The sequence below is a fragment of the Oncorhynchus mykiss genome, chromosome 6 (genome assembly GCF_057628025.1).
Source record: "Oncorhynchus mykiss isolate SJ-2025 chromosome 6, ASM5762802v1, whole genome shotgun sequence".
Lineage (NCBI taxonomy): Eukaryota > Metazoa > Chordata > Actinopteri > Salmoniformes > Salmonidae > Oncorhynchus > Oncorhynchus mykiss.
Window position 1 is genome coordinate 80,322,549 of NC_143027.1, and position 21,058 is coordinate 80,343,606.

A 21,058-nucleotide genomic window follows, 5' to 3' on the forward strand; every position below is an offset into this window, starting at 1 on the left:
CCCAAATATCACCAACTAAAGACCTTTTCTACACCGGAGGGAACCAGATCACAATGCTGTAGGAGAATCATGTAGTGAAGTTCACTGATATGACTCACGTTGACAAAATGTGTGAAACTAGTGTCCATAAATGTTTAGTTTGCTCGTATCATAGTATTGTATTGTAATGTAATAGGATCTTTGGTTAGTATACACTGGGAGTCTTAAACCAGCTCTGCTAGCTGGAACTGGGCACCAACTGAAATGGTGTTCATCACAAGTGGACAACTGAATGGATACTTTGCCTTCATCTTAAACCGTTTCAGGTGCCGTCTCTGTCCTGACAGTCAAGACCAGTGGAAACTTTTGGGTTTCTTCTCTTTACGAGCGTGTCCTCACTCCTTACTGTTGAGCAACACAGGCTGCTTGTAAACGCTTATCTGTTCTGCCTGGACAATAGCCCCTTCCCTCCCTCATTCACCTTCCTCGTTCACCAGCATTGAGTAATGACAGGTTATCCATTATATTGACCAGACTAGTGACTGCTTTAACAATGAAATATGTCTTTAAAAATGGAATGCAGTTGGGAGGAGGCAAGCTCAGGTGGGAACATTCTAGCCATTGAGAGGGCAGAAACACTTGTGAACAGGCACAACTCTTATATAAAGTTGCTGGGAAGTCATGTGTCCTTATATCAGTACACTCATAACCTAAGCATTGTGAAATTTCTATTTGATCAAATTAACCTCATGTAGCAAGAAGACCATTCCATTTTTCTGTTGACCAAATATCACAAACCTCCAGACAGAAACTTGGCTTGTGTGAAAAAACCTGCTGGTGACAGATTTTTGGCCCAGTTATCCCTCTCGCTTTGCCTCTTCCTCTCTGGTAATGACCAGATAAGGTCAGAGGAGTCCAATAGAATATTACAAAGCAGCTTTATCTCCCTGAGTTAGAGGTCAAGAGGTGAAAGGCAGTGTTGCTGGGTCATTCTCACAGGTAGTATGGAGTCTGCGTGGGGCTGCATCTCAAATCACACCCTGCACCCGTCAAACTCAACTCTGGACATTGAAGCCAGTTCCACTGCATTTGATCTAAACAGGAAATGATTTCGGCATGGCTGTAGTTAATCATCAGGTAGAACAGAAAAGCAGCAGGCTCCAGACCTCATAGGGTCAGAGTTGAGTACCCCTACCCTACATTTATTTACACTTCTGTTGGCCAGAGACCTACGTTGGGGAAAGGTGTCATTTGAGATGTAGCTTTAATCTTGTATCCTGGTCTTGGCACCCAGTCCTGGGCCTGTATTCATAAAGTGTGTCAGTAGGAGTGTTGTTTAGATCAGCGGTATTCAAACTTTTTCAGTGGGGACCACATTTTTTTCACCATTTCTCGCAACTCCACCAATACATCAGCAAATAACCTTCCGTTCATTGTATTTTCATCTCTTATCGAAAAAAAACCCCAATAAATAAATTTACTCAATACAATTTTATTTTTCTCAAAAATGTTTGTATAGTGTCCCATACAATAATTTGTACTGTTATTTTTTTGTAAAAAAAAAAAAGTATTTGAATTTGGTGATCCAACACTCCTAATCTGTCCACAAACCCAACTGCTAGTGGGGTTGTGACCCGACTTCGAATTCCACTGATTTAGATCATAATGAATAAGAGGACCTGGACAGGGTGGACCTGATCCTATATCAGTACTCTGTGAATCTGTGCCCTGTATCTGGGTTCTGTATAAATGGTCTGAGTGTCAAAGAGGTTGGTTCTGGGTGGTCTGGTTCTGGGGAGGGCTGCAGTGTGGACTCCATCGCTGCCACTCAGCCACTACACAGTCTGATGAGTGCGGCCTGCAGCAGCGCTGTGTGTGTGCTACCGTGTGTGTTGTTGTACATCTCTGTGTGTTTATCAGTGTATCAGTCGCCGCACAGTCTGACAGGGTTGTTCCCTATGATGCCCAGTTCGTAGAGGATGGCCAGAGTGGCAAAAACAGCATAGCAGAACAGAGAGACGATCCCCAGCTTCCAGTCCAGCTTCCAGCCGTTTATATGGACCGCCACGAAGAGAAAGACGATGGAGAGGAGGAGGGTGGCGGAGATGAAAACCAGACCGGTGCTGTTGACCTCCACAGGGTTGACCGTGTCCACAAACACTGTCTTAATGAACCAGGGAAGACCCAGACACAGCATGTCAAAAACATTAGAACCCACGATGTTGGACATGGCCATATCGGCTTTACCTGGAACAGAGCAGGAGAGAGGGGTGGAGAGGAGGAGAGGGGGGAGGAGGAGCGAGAGGGGAGAGAGAGGAGGAGAGAGGGGAGGAGAGAGGAGGAGCGAGGGGAGGTGCGGGGGGAAGAGAGAGAGGGGAGGAGATGGAGCGAGGGGCGAAGAGAGAGGAGGAGAGAGATGACATATTACACTATGTTGTACATGTCTGTTTTACCTTCACTACATGACCAAAAGTATGTGGACACCTGCTTGTCAGGCATTAATATGGAGTTGGTCCCCCCTTTGCTGCTACAACAGCCTCCACTCTTCTGGGAAGGCTTTCCACTAGATGTTGGAACATTGCTGCAGGGACTTGCTTCCATTCAACAACAAGCATTTATGAGGTTGGACACTGATGTTGAGCAATTAGGCTTGGCTCGCAGTCAGCATTCCAATTCATCCCAAAGGTGTTCTATTGGGTTGAGGTCAGGGCTCTGTGCAGGCCAGTCAGGTTCTTCCACACTGATCTTGACCAACCATTTCTGTATGGACCTCTCTTTGTGCATGGGCCATTGTCACGATGAAACAGGAAAGTGCCTTCCACAACCTGTTGCCACAAAGTTGGAAGCACAGAATCGTCTAGAATGTCATTGTATGCTGTAGCGTTACGATTTCTTTTCACTGGAACTAAGGGGCCCGAACCATGAAAAACAGCCCAGACCATTATTCTTCCTCCACCAAACTTTACAGTTGACACTTTGCATTCTGGCAGGTAGCGTTCTCCTGGCATCCGCCAAACCCAGATTTGTCCGTCGGACTGCTATCTGATGAAGCGTAATTCATCACTCCAGAGAACTCGTTTCCACTGCTCCAGAGTCCAATTGTGACGAGCTTTACACCACTCCAGCCGACGCTTGGCATTACGCATGGTGATCTTAGGCTTGTGTGCAGCTGCTCGGCCATGGAAACCCATTTCATGAAGCTCCCGACGAACAGTTATTGTGCTGACGTTGCTTCCAGAGGCAGTTTGGAACTAGGTAGTGAGTGTTGTAACCGAGGACAGACAATTTTTACTAGGTGCTTCAGCACTCGGCGGTCCAGTTCTGTGAGCTCATGTGGCCCACCACATCGTGGCTGAGCCGTTGTTGCTCATAGACATTCCACTTCACAATAATAGCACTTACAGTTGACCAGGGCAGCTCTAACAGGGCAGAAATTTGACTAACTGACTTGTTGGAAAGGTGGCATCCTATGACGGTGCCATGTTGAAAGTCATTGAGCTCTTTAATAGGGGCCATTTACTGCCAATGTTTGTCTATGGAGATTACATGGCGGTGTGCTCGATTTTATACACCTGTCAGCAACGGGGTGTCCACATACTTTTGTGTATATAGTGTAAGAGAGAGATTGGACTTAAGTATGACTTGAACGATTATGATAAGGGGGACATCTAGTGGAATAATTAGCAGCTATGGGCTCCATTTCACCCTGAAGTAATATGTCTCTATGTATCTACTGACCTAGAAAAGAGATGTATCTCAGGGGGACTAAAGGTCAGAAAGGATCAGAAATGAAGCTACAGTAGTAATTACCTTCTCTGGCAACCATGACACTAGCCACTGTGTCTGGTATACTGGTCCCTGCAGCTAACAGAGTCAGGCCCATCACTGTGTCTGGGATACCCAGAGTCTCTCCTGTTACACACAACACAGAAAACATACAGTCAGATACACAGGACATAAAGTCAGGCCCATCACTGTGTCTGGGATACCCAGAGTCTCTCCTGATACACACAACACAGAGAACACACAGTCAGATACACAGGACATAAAGTCAGGCCCATCACTGTCTGGGATACCCAGAGTCTCACCTGTTACATCTCAGACATACCACAGGGTCAGATAGAACACAACACAGGGTCAGATACAAAACAACACTGGGTCAGATAGAACACAACACTGGGTCAGATAGAACACAACACTGGGTCAGATAAAACACAACACAGGGTCAGATAGAACACAACACAGGGTCAGATAGAACACAACACAGGGTCAGATAGAACACAACACAGGGTCAGATAGAACACAACACAGGATACAGGTAGATAAAACACACAGGATACAGGTATATAAAACACAGGATACAGGTATATAAAACACACAGGATACAGGTAGATAAAACACACAGGATACAGGTATATAAAACACACAGGATGCAGGTAGAGATAACACACAGGATGCAGGTAGATAAAACACACAGGATACAGGTATATAAAACACACAGGATGCAGGTAGATAAAACACACAGGATGCAGGTAGATAAAACACACAGGAAACAGGTAGATAAAACACACAGGATACAGGTATATAAAACACACAGGATGCAGGTAGAGATAACACACAGGATGCAGGTAGATAAAACACACAGGATACAGGTATATAAAACACACAGGATGCAGGTAGAGATAACACACAGGATGCAGGTAGATAAAACACACAGGATACAGGTATATAAAACACACAGGATGCAGGTAGAGATAACACACAGGATGCAGGTAGATAAAACACACAGGATACAGGTATATAAAACACACAGGATGCAGGTAGAGATAACACACAGGATACAGGTAGATAAAACACACAGGATACAGGTATATAAAACACACAGGATGCAGGTAGAGATAACACACAGGATGCAGGTAGATAAAACACACAGGATACAGGTATATAAAACACACAGGATGCAGGTAGAGATAACACACAGGATGCAGGTAGATAAAACACACAGGATACAGGTATATAAAACACACAGGATGCAGGTAGAGATAACACACAGGATACAGGTAGATAAAACACACAGGATACAGGTATATAAAACACACAGGATGCAGGTAGAGATAACACACAGGATGCAGGTAGATAAAACACACAGGATACAGGTATATAAAACACACAGGATGCAGGTAGAGATAACACACAGGATGCAGGTAGATAAAACACACAGGATACAGGTATATAAAACACACAGGATGCAGGTAGAGATAACACACAGGATACAGGTAGATAAAACACACAGGATACAGGTATATAAAACACACAGGATGCAGGTAGAGATAACACACAGGATGCAGGTAGATAAAACACACAGGATACAGGTATATAAAACACACAGGATGCAGGTAGAGATAACACACAGGATGCAGGTAGATAAAACACACAGGATACAGGTATATAAAACACACAGGATGCAGGTAGAGATAACACACAGGATACAGGTAGATAAAACACACAGGATACAGGTATATAAAACACACAGGATGCAGGTAGAGATAACACACAGGATGCAGGTAGATAAAACACACAGGATACAGGTATATAAAACACACAGGATGCAGGTAGAGATAACACACAGGATACAGGTAGATAAAACACACAGGATACAGGTATATAAAACACACAGGATACAGGTAGATAACACACAGGATGCAGGTAGAGATAACACACAAGATACAGGTATATAAAACACACAGGATACAGGTAGATAAAACACACAGGATACAGGTAGATAAAACACACAGGATACAGGTAGATAAAACACACAGGATACAGGTAGATAAAACACACAGGATACAGGTATATAAAACACACAGGATACAGGTAGATAAAACACACAGGATACAGGTAGATAAACACACAGGATACAGGTATATAAAACACACAGGATACAGGTAGATAAACACACAGGATACAGGTATATAAAACACACAGGATACAGGTAGATATAACACACAGGATGCAGGTAGAGATAACACACAGGATACAGGTAGATAAAACACACAGGATACAGGTAGATATAACACACAGGATGCAGGTAGAGATAACACACAGGATACAGGTAGATAAACACACAGGATACAGGTATATAAAACACACAGGATACAGGTAGATATAACACACAGGATACAGGTAGATAAAACACACAGGATACAGGTAGATAAAACACACAGGATACAGGTAGATAAAACACAGGAAACACAATAAGAAAGGCTTCAGGTAGACACAGTGCAAAATGGTTTAGAAACACTACTTTAAAGGAGTCCTCCCTTCCCCATTTTATTTAACCTTTATTTAACTAGGCAAGTCAGTCAAGAACAAATTCTTATTTACAATGATAGCCTACCCCAGCCAAACAGTAACCCAGACAACGCTGGGCCAATGGTGCACCACCCTATGGGACTCCCAATCACGGCCAGTTGTGATACAGCTTGGAATCAAACCAGGGTCTGTAGTGACGCCTCTAGCACTGAGATGCAGTGCCTTAGACCGCTGCCCCACTCGGGAGCCCATCACTCGCTCATCCCTCCATCCCTCTCTTCTTCTTCTTTCCCCCATCTCCCTCTTTCTCTTCTCTCTCTCTCTCCCTCTCTCTCTCTCTCTCTCTCTCTCTCTCTCTCTCTCTCTCTCTCTCTCTCTCTCTCATGTGAGCTGTTCTGAAGGTTAAAACATAATAATCCCATTATACTCTCATGTCTACTAACGTCACATGACAACATCAGTCCTCAACACTGATGTAAGGTCAGTTCTTTGTTTTTTCTCTGTAATGGTAAAGCTTGGGGATAGCTGATCCTAGATCTGTGCCTAGAGGCTACTCCCACCCGAAGCTCACATGACGTCTCCTGGCAGCCATGCAGTGTGTGAGGTGAAGCAGGCGGTAATCTGACTGCTGTGTGTCTGTGTGTGTGTGTGTGCACGTGTTCTGGATGTGTGCATATTGTGTGTGTACGTGCATCTGTCCATGCCTGCGTCTGTGTTTAATGTGTTTAAGTGTACCTGCGTCTGTGTTTAATGTGTTTAAGTGTACCTGCGTCTGTGTTTAATGTGTTTAAGTGTACCTGCGTCTGTGTTTAATGTGTTTAATGTGTTTAATGTGTTTAATGTGTTTAATGTGTTTAATGTGTTTAATGTGTTTAATGTGTTTAATGTGTTTAAGTGTGTCTGCGTCTGTGTTTAATGTGTTTAAGTGTGTCTGCGTCTGTGTTTAATGTGTTTAAGTGTGTCTGTGTCTGTGTTTAATGTGTTTAAGTGTGTCTGCGTCTGTGTTTAATGTGTTTAAGTGTGTCTGCGTCTGTGTTTAATGTGTTTAAGTGTGTCTGCGTCTGTGTTTAATGTGTTTAATGTGTTTAATGTGTTTAATGTGTTTAAGTGTACCTGCGTCTGTGTTTAATGTGTTTAATGTGTTTAATGTGTTTAATGTGTTTAATGTGTTTAATGTGTTTAATGTGTTTAATGTGTTTAATGTGTTTAAGTGTGTCTGCGTCTGTGTTTAATGTGTTTAAGTGTGTCTGCGTCTGTGTTTAATGTGTTTAAGTGTGTCTGCGTCTGTGTTTAATGTGTTTAAGTGTACCTGCGTCTGTGTTTAATGTGTTTAATGTGTTTAATGTGTTTAATGTGTTTAATGTGTTTAATGTGTTTAATGTGTTTAATGTGTTTAAGTGTGTCTGCGTCTGTGTTTAATGTGTTTAAGTGTGTCTGCGTCTGTGTTTAATGTGTTTAAGTGTGTCTGTGTCTGTGTTTAATGTGTTTAAGTGTGTCTGCGTCTGTGTTTAATGTGTTTAAGTGTGTCTGCGTCTGTGTTTAATGTGTTTAAGTGTGTCTGCGTCTGTGTTTAATGTGTTTAATGTGTTTAATGTGTTTAATGTGTTTAAGTGTACCTGCGTCTGTGTTTAATGTGTTTAATGTGTTTAATGTGTTTAATGTGTTTAATGTGTTTAATGTGTTTAATGTGTTTAATGTGTTTAATGTGTTTAAGTGTGTCTGCGTCTGTGTTTAATGTGTTTAAGTGTGTCTGCGTCTGTGTTTAATGTGTTTAAGTGTGTCTGCGTCTGTGTTTAATGTGTTTAATGTGTTTAAGTGTGTCTGCGTCTGTGTTTAATGTGTTTAATGTGTTTAATGTGTTTAATGTGTTTAAGTGTGTCTGCGTCTGTGTTTAATGTGTTTAATGTGTTTAATGTGTTTAATGTGTTTAAGTGTGTCTGCGTCTGTGTTTAATGTGTTTAAGTGTGTCTGCGTCTGTGTTTAATGTGTTTAAGTGTGTCTGCGTCTGTGTTTAATGTGTTTAAGTGTGTCTGCGTCTGTGTTTAATGTGTTTAATGTGTTTAAGTGTATCTGCGTCTGTGTTTAATGTGTTTAAGTGTGTCTGCGTCTGTGTTTAATGTGTTTAAGTGTGTCTGCGTCTGTGTTTAATGTGTTTAAGTGTGTCTGCGTCTGTGTTTAATGTGTTTAAGTGTGTCTGCGTCTGTGTTTAATGTGTTTAAGTGTACCTGCGTCTGTGTTTAATGTGTTTAAGTGTGTCTACGTCTGTGTTTAATGTGTTTAATGTGTTTAAGTGTGTCTGCGTCTGTGTTTAATGTGTTTAAGTGTGTCTGCGTCTGTGTTTAATGTGTTTAAGTGTGTCTGCGTCTGTGTTTAATGTGTTTAAGTGTGTCTGCGTCTGTGTTTAATGTGTTTAATGTGTTTAAGTGTGTCTGCGTCTGTGTTTAATGTGTTTAATGTGTTTAAGTGTGTCTGCGTCTGTGTTTAATGTGTTTAATGTGTTTAATGTGTTTAATGTGTTTAATGTGTTTAATGTGTTTAATGTGTTTAATGTGTTTAAGTGTGTCTGCGTCTGTGTTTAATGTGTTTAAGTGTGTCTGCGTCTGTGTTTAATGTGTTTAAGTGTATCTGCGTCTGTGTTTAATGTGTTTAAGTGAACCTGCGTCTGTGTTTAATGTGTTTAAGTGTACCTGCGTCTGTGTTTAATGTGTTTAAGTGTGTCTGCGTCTGTGTTTAATGTGTTTAATGTGTTTAATGTGTTTAAGTGTGTCTGCGTCTGTGTTTAATGTGTTTAAGTGTGTCTGTGTCTGTGTTTAATGTGTTTAAGTGTGTCTGCGTCTGTGTTTAATGTGTTTAAGTGTACCTGCGTCTGTGTTTAATGTGTTTAATGTGTTTAATGTGTTTAATGTGTTTAAGTGTGTCTGCGTCTGTGTTTAATGTGTTTAAGTGTACCTGCGTCTGTGTTTAATGTGTTTAAGTGTGTCTGCGTCTGTGTTTAATGTGTTTAAGTGTGTCTGCGTCTGTGTTTAATGTGTTTAAGTGTGTCTGCGTCTGTGTTTAATGTGTTTAAGTGTGTCTGCGTCTGTGTTTAATGTGTTTAAGTGTGTCTGCGTCTGTGTTTAATGTGTTTAAGTGTGTCTGCGTCTGTGTTTAATGTGTTTAAGTGTGTCTGCGTCTGTGTTTAATGTGTTTAAGTGTGTCTGCGTCTGTGTTTAATGTGTTTAAGTGTGTCTGTGTCTGTGTTTAATGTGTTTAAGTGTGTCTGCGTCTGTGTTTAATGTGTTTAAGTGTACCTGCGTCTGTGTTTAATGTGTTTAAGTGTGTCTGCGTCTGTGTTTAATGTGTTTAAGTGTGTCTGCTTCTGTGTTTAATGTGTTTAAGTGTGTCTGCTTCTGTGTTTAATGTGTTTAAGTGTGTCTGCGTCTGTGTTTAATGTGTTTAATGTGTTTAAGTGTACCTGCGTCTGTGTTTAATGTGTTTAAGTGTGTCTGCGTCTGTGTTTAATGTGTTTAAGTGTGTCTGCGTCTGTGTTTAATGTGTTTAAGTGTGTCTGCGTCTGTGTTTAATGTGTTTAATGTGTTTAAGTGTGTCTGCTTCTGTGTTTAATGTGTTTAAGTGTGTCTGCGTCTGTGTTTAATGTGTTTGTGTGTCTGCGTCTGTGTTTAATGTGTTTAAGTGTACCTGCGTCTGTGTTTAATGTGTTTAAGTGTGTCTGCTTCTGTGTTTAATGTGTTTAAGTGTACCTGCGTCTGTGTTTAATGTGTTTAAGTGTGTCTGCGTCTGTGTTTAATGTGTTTAAGTGTGTCTGCGTCTGTGTTTAATGTGTTTAAGTGTGTCTGCGTCTGTGTTTAATGTGTTTAAGTGTGTCTGCGTCTGTGTTTAATGTGTTTAAGTGTGTCTGCGTCTGTGTTTAATGTGTTTAAGTGTGTCTGCGTCTGTGTTTAATGTGTTTAATGTGTTTAATGTGTTTAAGTGTGTCTGCGTCTGTGTTTAATGTGTTTAAGTGTGTCTGCGTCTGTGTTTAATGTGTTTAAGTGTGTCTGCGTCTGTGTTTAATGTGTTTAAGTGTGTCTGCGTCTGTGTTTAATGTGTTTAAGTGTACCTGCGTCTGTGTTTAATGTGTTTAAGTGTGTCTGCTTCTGTGTTTAATGTGTTTAAGTGTGTCTGCGTCTGTGTTTAATGTGTTTAAGTGTGTCTGCGTCTGTGTTTAATGTGTTTAAGTGTGTCTGCGTCTGTGTTTAATGTGTTTAATGTGTTTAATGTGTTTAAGTGTGTCTGCGTCTGTGTTTAATGTGTTTAAGTGTACCTGCGTCTGTGTTTAATGTGTTTAAGTGTACCTGCGTCTGTGTTTAATGTGTTTAAGTGTACCTGCGTCTGTGTTTAATGTGTTTAAGTGTACCTGCGTCTGTGTTTAATGTGTTTAATGTGTTTAATGTGTTTAAGTGTGTCTGCGTCTGTGTTTAATGTGTTTAAGTGTGTCTGCGTCTGTGTTTAATGTGTTTAAGTGTGTCTGCGTCTGTGTTTAATGTGTTTAAGTGTGTCTGCGTCTGTGTTTAATGTGTTTAAGTGTGTCTGCGTCTGTGTTTAATGTGTTTAAGTGTGTCTGCGTCTGTGTTTAATGTGTTTAAGTGTACCTGCGTCTGTGTTTAATGTGTTTAATGTGTTTAATGTGTTTAAGTGTGTCTGCGTCTGTGTTTAATGTGTTTAAGTGTACCTGCGTCTGTGTTTAATGTGTTTAAGTGTACCTGCGTCTGTGTTTAATGTGTTTAATGTGTTTAATGTGTTTAAGTGTGTCTGCGTCTGTGTTTAATGTGTTTAAGTGTACCTGCGTCTGTGTTTAATGTGTTTAAGTGTACCTGCGTCTGTGTTTAATGTGTTTAAGTGTGTCTGTGTCTGTGTTTAATGTGTTTAAGTGTACCTGCGTCTGTGTTTAATGTGTTTAAGTGTACCTGCGTCTGTGTTTAATGTGTTTAAGTGTGTCTGTGTCTGTGTTTAATGTGTTTAAGTGTACCTGCGTCTGTGTTTAATGTGTTTAAGTGTACCTACGTCTGTGTTTAATGTGTTTAATGTGTTTAAGTGTGTCTGCGTCTGTGTTTAATGTGTTTAAGTGTACCTGCGTCTGTGTTTAATGTGTTTAAGTGTACCTGCGTCTGTGTTTAATGTGTTTAATGTGTTTAATGTGTTTAAGTGTGTCTGCGTCTGTGTTTAATGTGTTTAAGTGTACCTGCGTCTGTGTTTAATGTGTTTAAGTGTACCTGCGTCTGTGTTTAATGTGTTTAAGTGTGTCTGCGTCTGTGTTTAATGTGTTTAATGTGTTTAATGTGTTTAAGTGTGTCTGCGTCTGTGTTTAATGTGTTTAAGTGTACCTGCGTCTGTGTTTAATGTGTTTAAGTGTGTCTGCGTCTGTGTTTAATGTGTTTAATGTGTTTAATGTGTTTAAGTGTGTCTGCGTCTGTGTTTAATGTGTTTAATGTGTTTAATGTGTTTAAGTGTGTCTGCGTCTGTGTTTAATGTGTTTAAGTGTACCTGCGTCTGTGTTTAATGTGTTTAAGTGTGTCTGCGTCTGTGTTTAATGTGTTTAAGTGTGTCTGCGTCTGTGTTTAATGTGTTTAAGTGTGTCTGCGTCTGTGTTTAATGTGTTTAAGTGTACCTGCGTCTGTGTTTAATGTGTTTAAGTGTGTCTGCGTCTGTGTTTAATGTGTTTAAGTGTGTCTGCGTCTGTGTTTAATGTGTTTAATGTGTTTAATGTGTTTAATGTGTTTAAGTGTGTCTGCGTCTGTGTTTAATGTGTTTAAGTGAACCTGCGTCTGTGTTTAATGTGTTTAAGTGTGTCTGCGTCTGTGTTTAATGTGTTTAAGTGTGTCTGCGTCTGTGTTTAATGTGTTTAAGTGTGTCTGCGTCTGTGTTTAATGTGTTTAAGTGTACCTGCGTCTGTGTTTAATGTGTTTAAGTGTGTCTGCGTCTGTGTTTAATGTGTTTAAGTGTGCCTGCGTTTGTGTGCCTTCATTTGCATGCGTCTGTATATGTGCATGCGTTCACACGTGTGTGTGTATCCATGCGTGTGTGCGTGTATGTGTGTAAACCCGGTGCTGGCTGGGCTAGTGTCTGGCCACCGGGCCATTGGAGCGCCACTAAGCCTGTAGGACCCAGCTCTGCTCTGGAATCCCAGGAATCAGCATGTGACTCGACTCTAACATCTGACATGTTCTCATACACATTCTAAACCTCCTCGTTTGGACTTCCATAACTCTCTGATTGAGTAACATGAAAATGGTTTAAACTAATGTGATTCCTTCTTTTCATGTAAAAATTGCAAATGTTTTGCTCAATAACACCTGCAGTCTGAAAGCAGGCACTTAGACCTCATACACACACAAGTTATACCACTAAGGTACAACACATTTGCACAGAAATAATTACACACTTGTTGTGGCGACACAACAACGGTTCAGACAAACTCAAACATTGTGTCAAATGTACTGTACATCAGTTGTACAACCTGAGTGTACACAGGGCCTAAGGCAATATATTGATGAAGGATGTATTGTGTATTGAGGATATATTGTGAAAAGCATTGATGAAAACGACATTGATATCCGACAGGTGGCATCACTCCTACGCAAAGCTCGTCCCTTAACCAGACAATGCAGAGGGAATCGTCTCTCAGTCTGACGTCAGACAATGCAGAGGGAATCGTCCCTCAGTCTGACGTCAGACAATGCAGAGGGAATCGTCCCTCAGTCTGACGTCAGACAATGCAGAGGGAATCGTCACTCAGTCTGACGTCAGACAATGCAGAGGGAATCGTCCCTCAGTCTGACGTCAGACAATGCAGAGGGAATCGTCCCTCAGTCTGACGTCAGACAATGCAGAGGGAATCGTCCCTCAGTCTGACGTCAGACAATGCAGAGGGAATCGTCCCTCAGTCTGACGTCAGACAATGCAGAGGGAATCGTCACTCAGTCTGACGTCAGACAATAGTAACACTGATGTAAAGGAGCCTGACTTACCTAGTGTCATTTTGAGGCTGTAATCGAATAGTCTAAAGAAGGCCAGTTGTATTGCTTCTTTAATTAGAACAACAGTTTTCAGCTGTGCTAACATAATTTCAAAAGAGTTTTCTAATGATCAATTAGCCTTTTAAAATTAGATTAGCTAACACAATGTGCCATTGGAACACAGGAGTGATGGTTGTTGATAATGGGCCTCTGTACACCTATGTATATAAAATCTGCCGTTTCCAGCTACAATAATCATTTACAACATTAACAATGTCTACACCGTATTTCTGATCAATTTGATGTTATTTCAATGGACCGAAAATGAGCTTTTCTTTCAAAAACAAGGACATTTCTAAGTGACCCCAAACTTTTGAACGGTAGTATATATATATATATATTTACCTACGATAGTGACCATCCAGACCAGTACGTATGTGAAGGCTGAGATCCAGACAGCGGACATAAAGAAGGTGAACATGAACCATTTTTTCCAGAACCGTCTCCTGCAGTCTGGAATCGTCAGGTAGAGAATCACGATGGCCGGGAGGGACAGCACCCACAGGATTCGCTTCAGGTCGTTCTCTGGCATTGAGAACACACTCTTGTGGTCTGGAACACACATACACACAGAGAGAGAGAAAACACAAGTGGTGTCAATCCCTGTTCTCATATGAAACACACAGGTGTGATTTACTTGAATAAGTTCTCACACAAATTGTGAAATTTTATGTAGAAGCCAGAGAAAGCGTTCAAGAGAAAATATGTGTGTGTGATTCTCAGATCTGTGTTTTGATTAGCGGCACCTCTTGCTGTGTTGTTGTTGCTTGGCAGGAAAAATGTTGCAATTTGTTCTCCTCTGTCCCCGCAGACTCCCCACTGGAGTAAATCACGCACGCACGCACGTACGCACGCACGCACGCACACACACACACACACACACACACACACATACACACACACACCTTCCTCAGTCTGCATGGCATCAATGTGTCATATACCAGAGCGGTGTGTGTGTGTGTGTGTGTGTGTGTGTGTGTGTGTGTGTGTGTGTGTGTGCAGTAGTGTAAAGTACATAAGTAACAATACTTGTAAGTACTACTTAAGTAGTTTTTTGGGGTATCTGTACTTTACTTTACAATTTATATTTTTGAGAACTTTTGCTTTAACTTATATCAAATTATATACTTTTTACTCCATACATTTTCCCTGACACCCTAAAGTACTCGTTACATTCTGTATGATTAGCAGGACAAGAAATGGTCTAATTCACACACTTATTAAGAGAACATCCCTGGTCATCCCTACTGCCTCTGATCTGGCGGACTCACTAAACACATGCTTAGTTTGTAAATTATGTTTGAGTGTTGGAGCGTGCCTCTGGCTATCTGTACATTTAAAAAACAAGAACATTGTGCCGTCTGGTTTGCTTAATATAAGTAATTTTTAATTGTATTTTTTCGCAATTACATTTACTTTTGATTACTTAAGTATATTTAAAACCAAATACTTTAAAACTTTTACGTGACAGATAGAGTCAGCTACCCTCTGGTATCTCATTCAGGCCGTGCAGACTGAGGGAAATGTGTGAGTATCCTGAATCATCCTGGAAGATTCCGCTGTCGCTTCTAGAACGTCTGTGGACCCTCAGAGTGGTGTCAACCAATGGCTGTGTCTCGCTGTGATCCCCGGAACCTTTCCCCAGGCAAGTACAGCAGGGGCTGAACCTCCTCAGAACACACTCACTGATCCTCAGGTCAAAACACAACACTACGATGTACACCCCATAGACCAGCAACAGACAGGCTGCATCATACCTGGGGAGAGGGGAGGAGAGGAGACGGGAGGGGAGGAGGGGATGGGAGGAGAGGAGGAAAGGAGAAGAGAGGAGGGAAGAGGAGAGTTAAATGCTAAAACGAATACAATCACTTGTACATTGTTATCAGTATAAAATACACCTGTCCACAACCTCAAACAGTCACACTCCAAACTCCACTATGGCCAAGACCAAAGAGCTGTCAAAGGACACCAGAAACAAAATTGTAGACCTGCACCAGGCTGGGAAGACTGGATCTGCAATAGCTAAGCAGCTTGGTTTGAAGAAATCAACTGTGGGAGCAATTATTAAGAAATGGAAGACATACAAGACCACTGATAATCTCCCTCGATCTGGGGCTCCATGCAAGATCTCACCCCGTGTGGTCAAAATGATCACAAGAACGGTGAGCAAAAATCCCAGAACCACACGGGGGGACCTAGTGAATGACCTGCAGAGAGCTGGGACCAAAGTAACAAAGCCTACCATCAGTAACACACTACGCCGCCAGGGACTCAAATCATGCAGTGCCAGATGTGTCCCTCTGCTTAAGCCAGTACATGTCCATGCCCCTCTGAAGTTTGCTAGAGAGCATTTGGATGATCCAGAAGAAGATTGGGAGAATGTCATATGGTCAGATGAAACCAAAATATAACTTTTTGGTAAAAACTCAACTCGTCGTTTTGGAGGACAAAGAATGCTGAGTTGCATCCAAAGAACACCATACCTAATGTGAAGCATGGGGGTGAAATGTCCCCCAGTTTGTGAAATGTTTGTTTGTTTACTATTCTTGTAATAGTTAAACATATCCACACACACACACACACACACACACACACACACACACACACACACACACACACACACACCTTAACCTTAACCTCAAAACCTAACCTCAACCTTAATCCTAGCTCCTAACCCTAAAACTAACCCAAGCTCCGAACACACACGCACGCACGCACGCACGCACGCACACACACACACACACACACACACACACACACACACACACACACACACACACCTTAACCTCAAAACCTAACCTCAACCTTAATCCTAGCTCCTAACCCTAAAACTAACCCAAGCTCCGAACACGCACGCACGCACGCACGCACGCACGCACACACACACGCACACACACACACACACACACTTACCAGTAGACTTTGTTGTCTGAAATGATGGCTATAACAGCAGAGATAGAGATGGCGTAAGCTAGACAGTCCCTGAACAGAGGCCAACAGGTCAGACGACCCACCTAGGACAGAAAACACACTGTTTACAGCTTATAGTACACACACACACACACACACACACACACACACACACACACACACACACACACACACACACACACACACACACACACACACACACACACACACACACACAGGGCCTGCCAGCTCATTAGGCGACCACCTATGGCAGCAGATTGACTAGATGCACCTCCAGCAACAAATTAAACCTCACAGAATTCTGCCCAAAAACAATGTAAATTTCTCTCAACCAGTTGAATATGGCCTTTTTAGGTCAGAGCTGATGCCCCCCTGTGATAATCAGTGTCTACTTTGTAAAAGGCAGGGACGCAGAATATTTATCTTGTCCATTGCCAGCGTGCCTTTGCAGGGTGCTGATGGAGAGATGCATTTCTGGAGCGCTCTACTAACATTCTGTCAGACAAATCATCTAGCACATATAGGATATGGTAGAAAGAATATGTGGCCTTTTCTGTAAGGGAAAGGGGGGATACCTAGTCAGTTGTACAACTGAATGTATTCAACTGAAATGTGTCTTCCGCATTTAACCCAACCCTTCTGAATCAGAGAGGTCCAGGGGCTGCCTTAATCGACATCCACATTTTCGGCGCCTGGGGAACAGTTGGTTAACTGCCTTGCTCAGGGGCAGAACAATAGATTTTTACCTTTTCAGCTCAGGGATTCGATCCAGCAACCTTTCTGGCCCAACGCTCTAACTACTTGGCTACCTGCCTGTAGCTTACAGGCTGGAGATAAAATGTATGACAATGTAAATAGACAGAAACTTCTTACATCATGCAGGTTGTTCCAATCAAATAGTTTAACCTAAATGGTGCCCAATCAAATCAAAATTGCACTGACATGTTAACAAACAACATATCCTAAAAACAGGAGAGGTCAAAGTAAAAGGGACAATATGGTCTGGACAATCAGGCTGCCCACACTCTCTCTGGGCCAAACTGTCATCATCAGTGGTTTCAGGTTTGTATCCAGACATTTTGATGAGCTGATCATAGCAAAGAAGAAAATACTAGTGCATTTCCAGCTGTATAAACACATTGCAAATAGAGATGACTCCTCCTGATAAAGTTGGGTAGCTGATATTCAGAGCTTAAATAGCCAAATCACAGGAATCAGGACAGCCAATGCAACGGCATGTTTTACAATTGGTGGGCCTAAACCATGGATGGGCATTCAGAACAGTTTATTTCAGGCGACACTCTCAGGCCACGGACTGACGCCAACGCCTTTTGGCCTTGATTTCCACCATGGACATTCGTCCGGACCGTCCAGCCGGGACCAAATCTTAACCAATCCTAGATGTTTATGCTTGGTTCAGATTTGGTCCGGTATGTGTTACGTTCCCCAGTTTCTGTGTTATAGCTGTGTATTTGAGTGTGTGTTTCAGGAGATGGCTTCCTGAATTCTCCCCAAGCAGCTGATTGGTCGACTCCATGGCTAATTGGAGAGCTGACCCCGCCCCCTCGTCAAGACTATGTCCTTTGTTTCTTAGTTTGTTTGAAATTGTTTAATTTGTTCCCGGGGGGAAGGGGAAGGCACCTAGGGAGTGCTTAGGCAAGAGGCCCGCGGGCATACATATACCCATAGTATATTCACTGTCTAGGCACACTAGGTAAGACCTGGGCGGACCACCCCCTGTATTTTGGTTAGGGCACCAGGTGGTGCTAAATTAGATAAGTAGTGGGTAGGCAGGTAAGGTAGGAGAGGGGCTTTGAGATTTACTTTCTTTGATTTGGTTCCGTCCAGCCACTTTTCCCCATATTACTGTGTAAAGGAATAAATTCCTAGTAAACGGTAAACATTTTCCCTTTTGTCATCCTTACTCGCACCTACAGTCCATACCTCTTTCGCTTCACGGAGAGTTGAGTTGCAGCAGGGTGTTGCGTTCCCTCTTCACAGAGGCGTAACATAATGGGGGCTCATCCAGGATCCATTAACCCACCGGACCCTGCTGCTCTGAGCTCTCTGTGGTTAGTGATTTGAGGTGTGATGGTAGGTTGTGATATGTCTTGATATGGCCCAAACATAGACGTCTATTCAACTTCCATTCAGAACTGAAAATGAACCTGATTTCAACGTGGGTGGCAGAACGGCCAGGACCGGCCACATACACGCACACCATAACAGTTTACACAATCATCTCCCCTCCTTGACCTACTAAAGCTGCCCCTGGCTGGAATGGATGATTATTATACCACTGAGCTCTTTATGGTTAGGTAATGCTTCCCATAATGTGTGTACTGTACACATACCACTTTGGTCAGGAGTCCACAAGCAGCACAGATCCCCAGGAGGTTGTAGACAGCTGATCCTACGATGGTGCTCACACCGATGTCTCCCTTTGTCACAAACACACCTGGGTAGACACACACACACACATATACAATTGTTAACACATGATGCTGATGATGATGATTTTAGTGAGGTGCAGTTATTCTCAGCAAACCATAGTAATTATATGTTGTGCATATGTTTCAGATGCGTAACGTACCCAGAAAGGCAGTGACCATTTCAGGAGCAGAGCTGCCTGCTGCCATAAAGGTGGCTCCTGCTACGTCCTGAGATAGACCCAGACCTGGAACGGAGACCAAGAGATGTTGCCATTTATCGCGCGCACACACACACACACACACACACACACACACACACACACACACACACACACACACACACACACACACACACACACACACACACACACACACACACACACACACACACACACACACACACACACACACACACACACACACACACACACACACACACACACACACAGACAGAGAGAGTGACTTACGGTCACTGATAAGTTCTAGAGAAGGTAGGAAGTAGTCGTCACAGACTATAGCAACTGCCAGCAGCATGTAAAATATGATCATAAAGTGTATGAGGAGTCCTCCATCCTTCCTCTCCTGTAGTGTGAAGAACCCCTCTGGAAACTCAGACGACTGCGTTGTAATACACTCTGTCTCATTCTCTGAAACAACACACACAGAGTTGTCTAAGTTACAGAAAGTAACAGTCTACAAACTCAGTAAAAGGGATGAAACTTATACAATAAAAATAAACATTTGAAGTGAAAAAAATAAAATAACAGTCTACAATAACATAATTATAGGCTTTTTGAATACATGTCTGTAACATTACTGAATGACCACAGTGCCAACATTGTGTCTATTCTTCTGAGGAACGTTATGGGGATTCGTTCTCAATTAGTCACCGCCATTAGCTGCGAAAACATTGTCACCGTTTATTGGCTTGATCTAATTGATTATCAGGCTTGATGGGGAGATATTAACACTCACCCAGCGCCCGGCGCACTCTGTTGGAATGGGAGTCCTCCTGAGCTGCTGCTGCAGTGAAAGACACAAGATGAACCGTGCAATAGAAAACTAAAACTAGTCCTAGAAAATAAGGCAGAAAGTCTTTTCTGTTCTTCTTGTGCAGCACTCCGTCTCTATACATGGTTTTAGAATAGCTGCTGTTTCATTAACTGCTGTTGCAGTGCGTCATGAGTTCACTCATAAGCCAGTAAACATACAACAAGCCTTTTACTAACCTCACAAATACCACTACCCTGCTCTATTAGGGCTGAAGAGAGATCATGGGGGAGAAAAGCATATTTTAAGGCCTGTGTTCAGAGAAAGAGAGAGAGAGAGAGAGAGAGAGAGAGAGAGAGAGAGAGAGAGAGAGAGAGAGAGAGAGAGAGATCACGGGATGAAGTTATTCTAGCTGAAGGCACCCCAGCCCCCTGTAACTCGCTCCCTCCTCCCCCCATTCAATTTGACCACCGTAGAAAAGTCTCAGGATAGGAAAGATATTTCCTGGAAATAAACATTTACACTCATTTAATATTATTAGAAAGGCCTCACCCATGGTGCCCATATAGGCCTAGGCTCCCATACTGAACAATTATATATTGGAATGTTTTTCAATCAAATTTAAATATATTGGGGAAATGTTTTTATCATGTATTCATCCAATATATAAATAAATAAAATATATGTAAATATATATTTTGTATATATGTGTAAAATACACACCTCACAATCTTCTCTACCCTGATGATAATGTTGAGTCTCTATTGACCTCTAGTACCTTAGCATTAGGTTCCCAAAGTGGCATTTTGGATGATAAAGTTGGATCATTGAGTTATAGTTGACAATGCATTCTGCAGCTATTGAGGTATAGCCTACCTGCCACTTATGAAACATAGTACAAATAAATGAGGTGTTTATTTCAAAAAGACACTTGAAGGTAGAACATATCTGTACAAATATTTAGAAATGTATTAAAATATATTTTTCCTGAGCAGTCAATCACAATTTTAAATGTTCCCAAGCCCTCACCCCAGGCTGGCCTCCAACTGACAGAGAAGCCATTACAATTTTATATTTTCTTCTTCAGAAAAAGAGAGCAGTTGTCACCGCCATAGAGCTTTCTAGTGGATGTTGGCGGATGTTGGCATTTTATTTGATTTATACATTCACAACATTGAATTAAATATGTTTTTAACCTGGTGGGTGATAATTTCTTCAACTGCAAGCAAGGGTTTTCATCGAGCTTGCTACCACAGCTAGCTAGCTAACGTTATCTTCTTTAGCTTGCCAACAACAAGGGTTTTCATCGAGCTTGCTAACACAGCTAGCTAGCAAACGTTAGCTCCTTTAGCTTGCCAA

At 42.0% G+C, this 21,058-nt stretch overlaps 1 protein-coding gene across 2 annotated transcripts; it reads right to left on the minus strand.

Annotated features, from left to right (window-relative positions):
- Nucleotides 1-1,455: 1,455 nt before the first annotated feature.
- LOC110519157 (sodium/potassium/calcium exchanger 5) lies at nucleotides 1,456-20,012 on the minus strand. Of its 2 annotated transcripts, none has more exons than XM_090239016.1 (9): nucleotides 19,685-20,012; nucleotides 19,177-19,356; nucleotides 18,871-18,954; nucleotides 18,632-18,735; nucleotides 16,260-16,360; nucleotides 14,832-15,103; nucleotides 13,692-13,898; nucleotides 3,790-3,891; nucleotides 1,456-2,226 (listed from the first exon to the last, which is right to left on the minus strand). In XM_090239016.1, the coding sequence occupies exons 1-9, from the start codon at nucleotides 19,842-19,844 to the stop codon at nucleotides 1,904-1,906; spliced, it is 1,533 nt and encodes a 510-aa protein (XP_090095142.1). In that variant the 5' UTR covers nucleotides 19,845-20,012; the 3' UTR covers nucleotides 1,456-1,903. The 2 variants fall into 2 exon arrangements, with proteins under 2 accessions (XP_090095142.1, XP_090095143.1); XM_090239017.1 differs by lacking the exon at nucleotides 19,685-20,012 and adding an exon at nucleotides 19,527-19,640.
- Nucleotides 20,013-21,058: the final 1,046 nt, after the last annotated feature.

What these genes read in the sequence shown, in the direction of transcription:
- LOC110519157 (XM_090239016.1), bottom strand. Translation starts at nt 19,844, where the DNA reads ATGTATAGAGACGGAGTGCTGCACAAGAAGAACAGAAAAGACTTTCTG. An exon ending in CTGGATGGTCACTATCGTAG is followed by an intron (nt 3,892 to 13,691) that starts GTAAATATATAT and finishes TGTGTGTAACAG; the next exon opens with GAGAGACTCTGGGTATCCCA. An exon ending in TGTCATGGTTGCCAGAGAAG is followed by an intron (nt 2,227 to 3,789) that starts GTAATTACTACT and finishes GCTCTGTTCCAG; the next exon opens with GTAAAGCCGATATGGCCATG.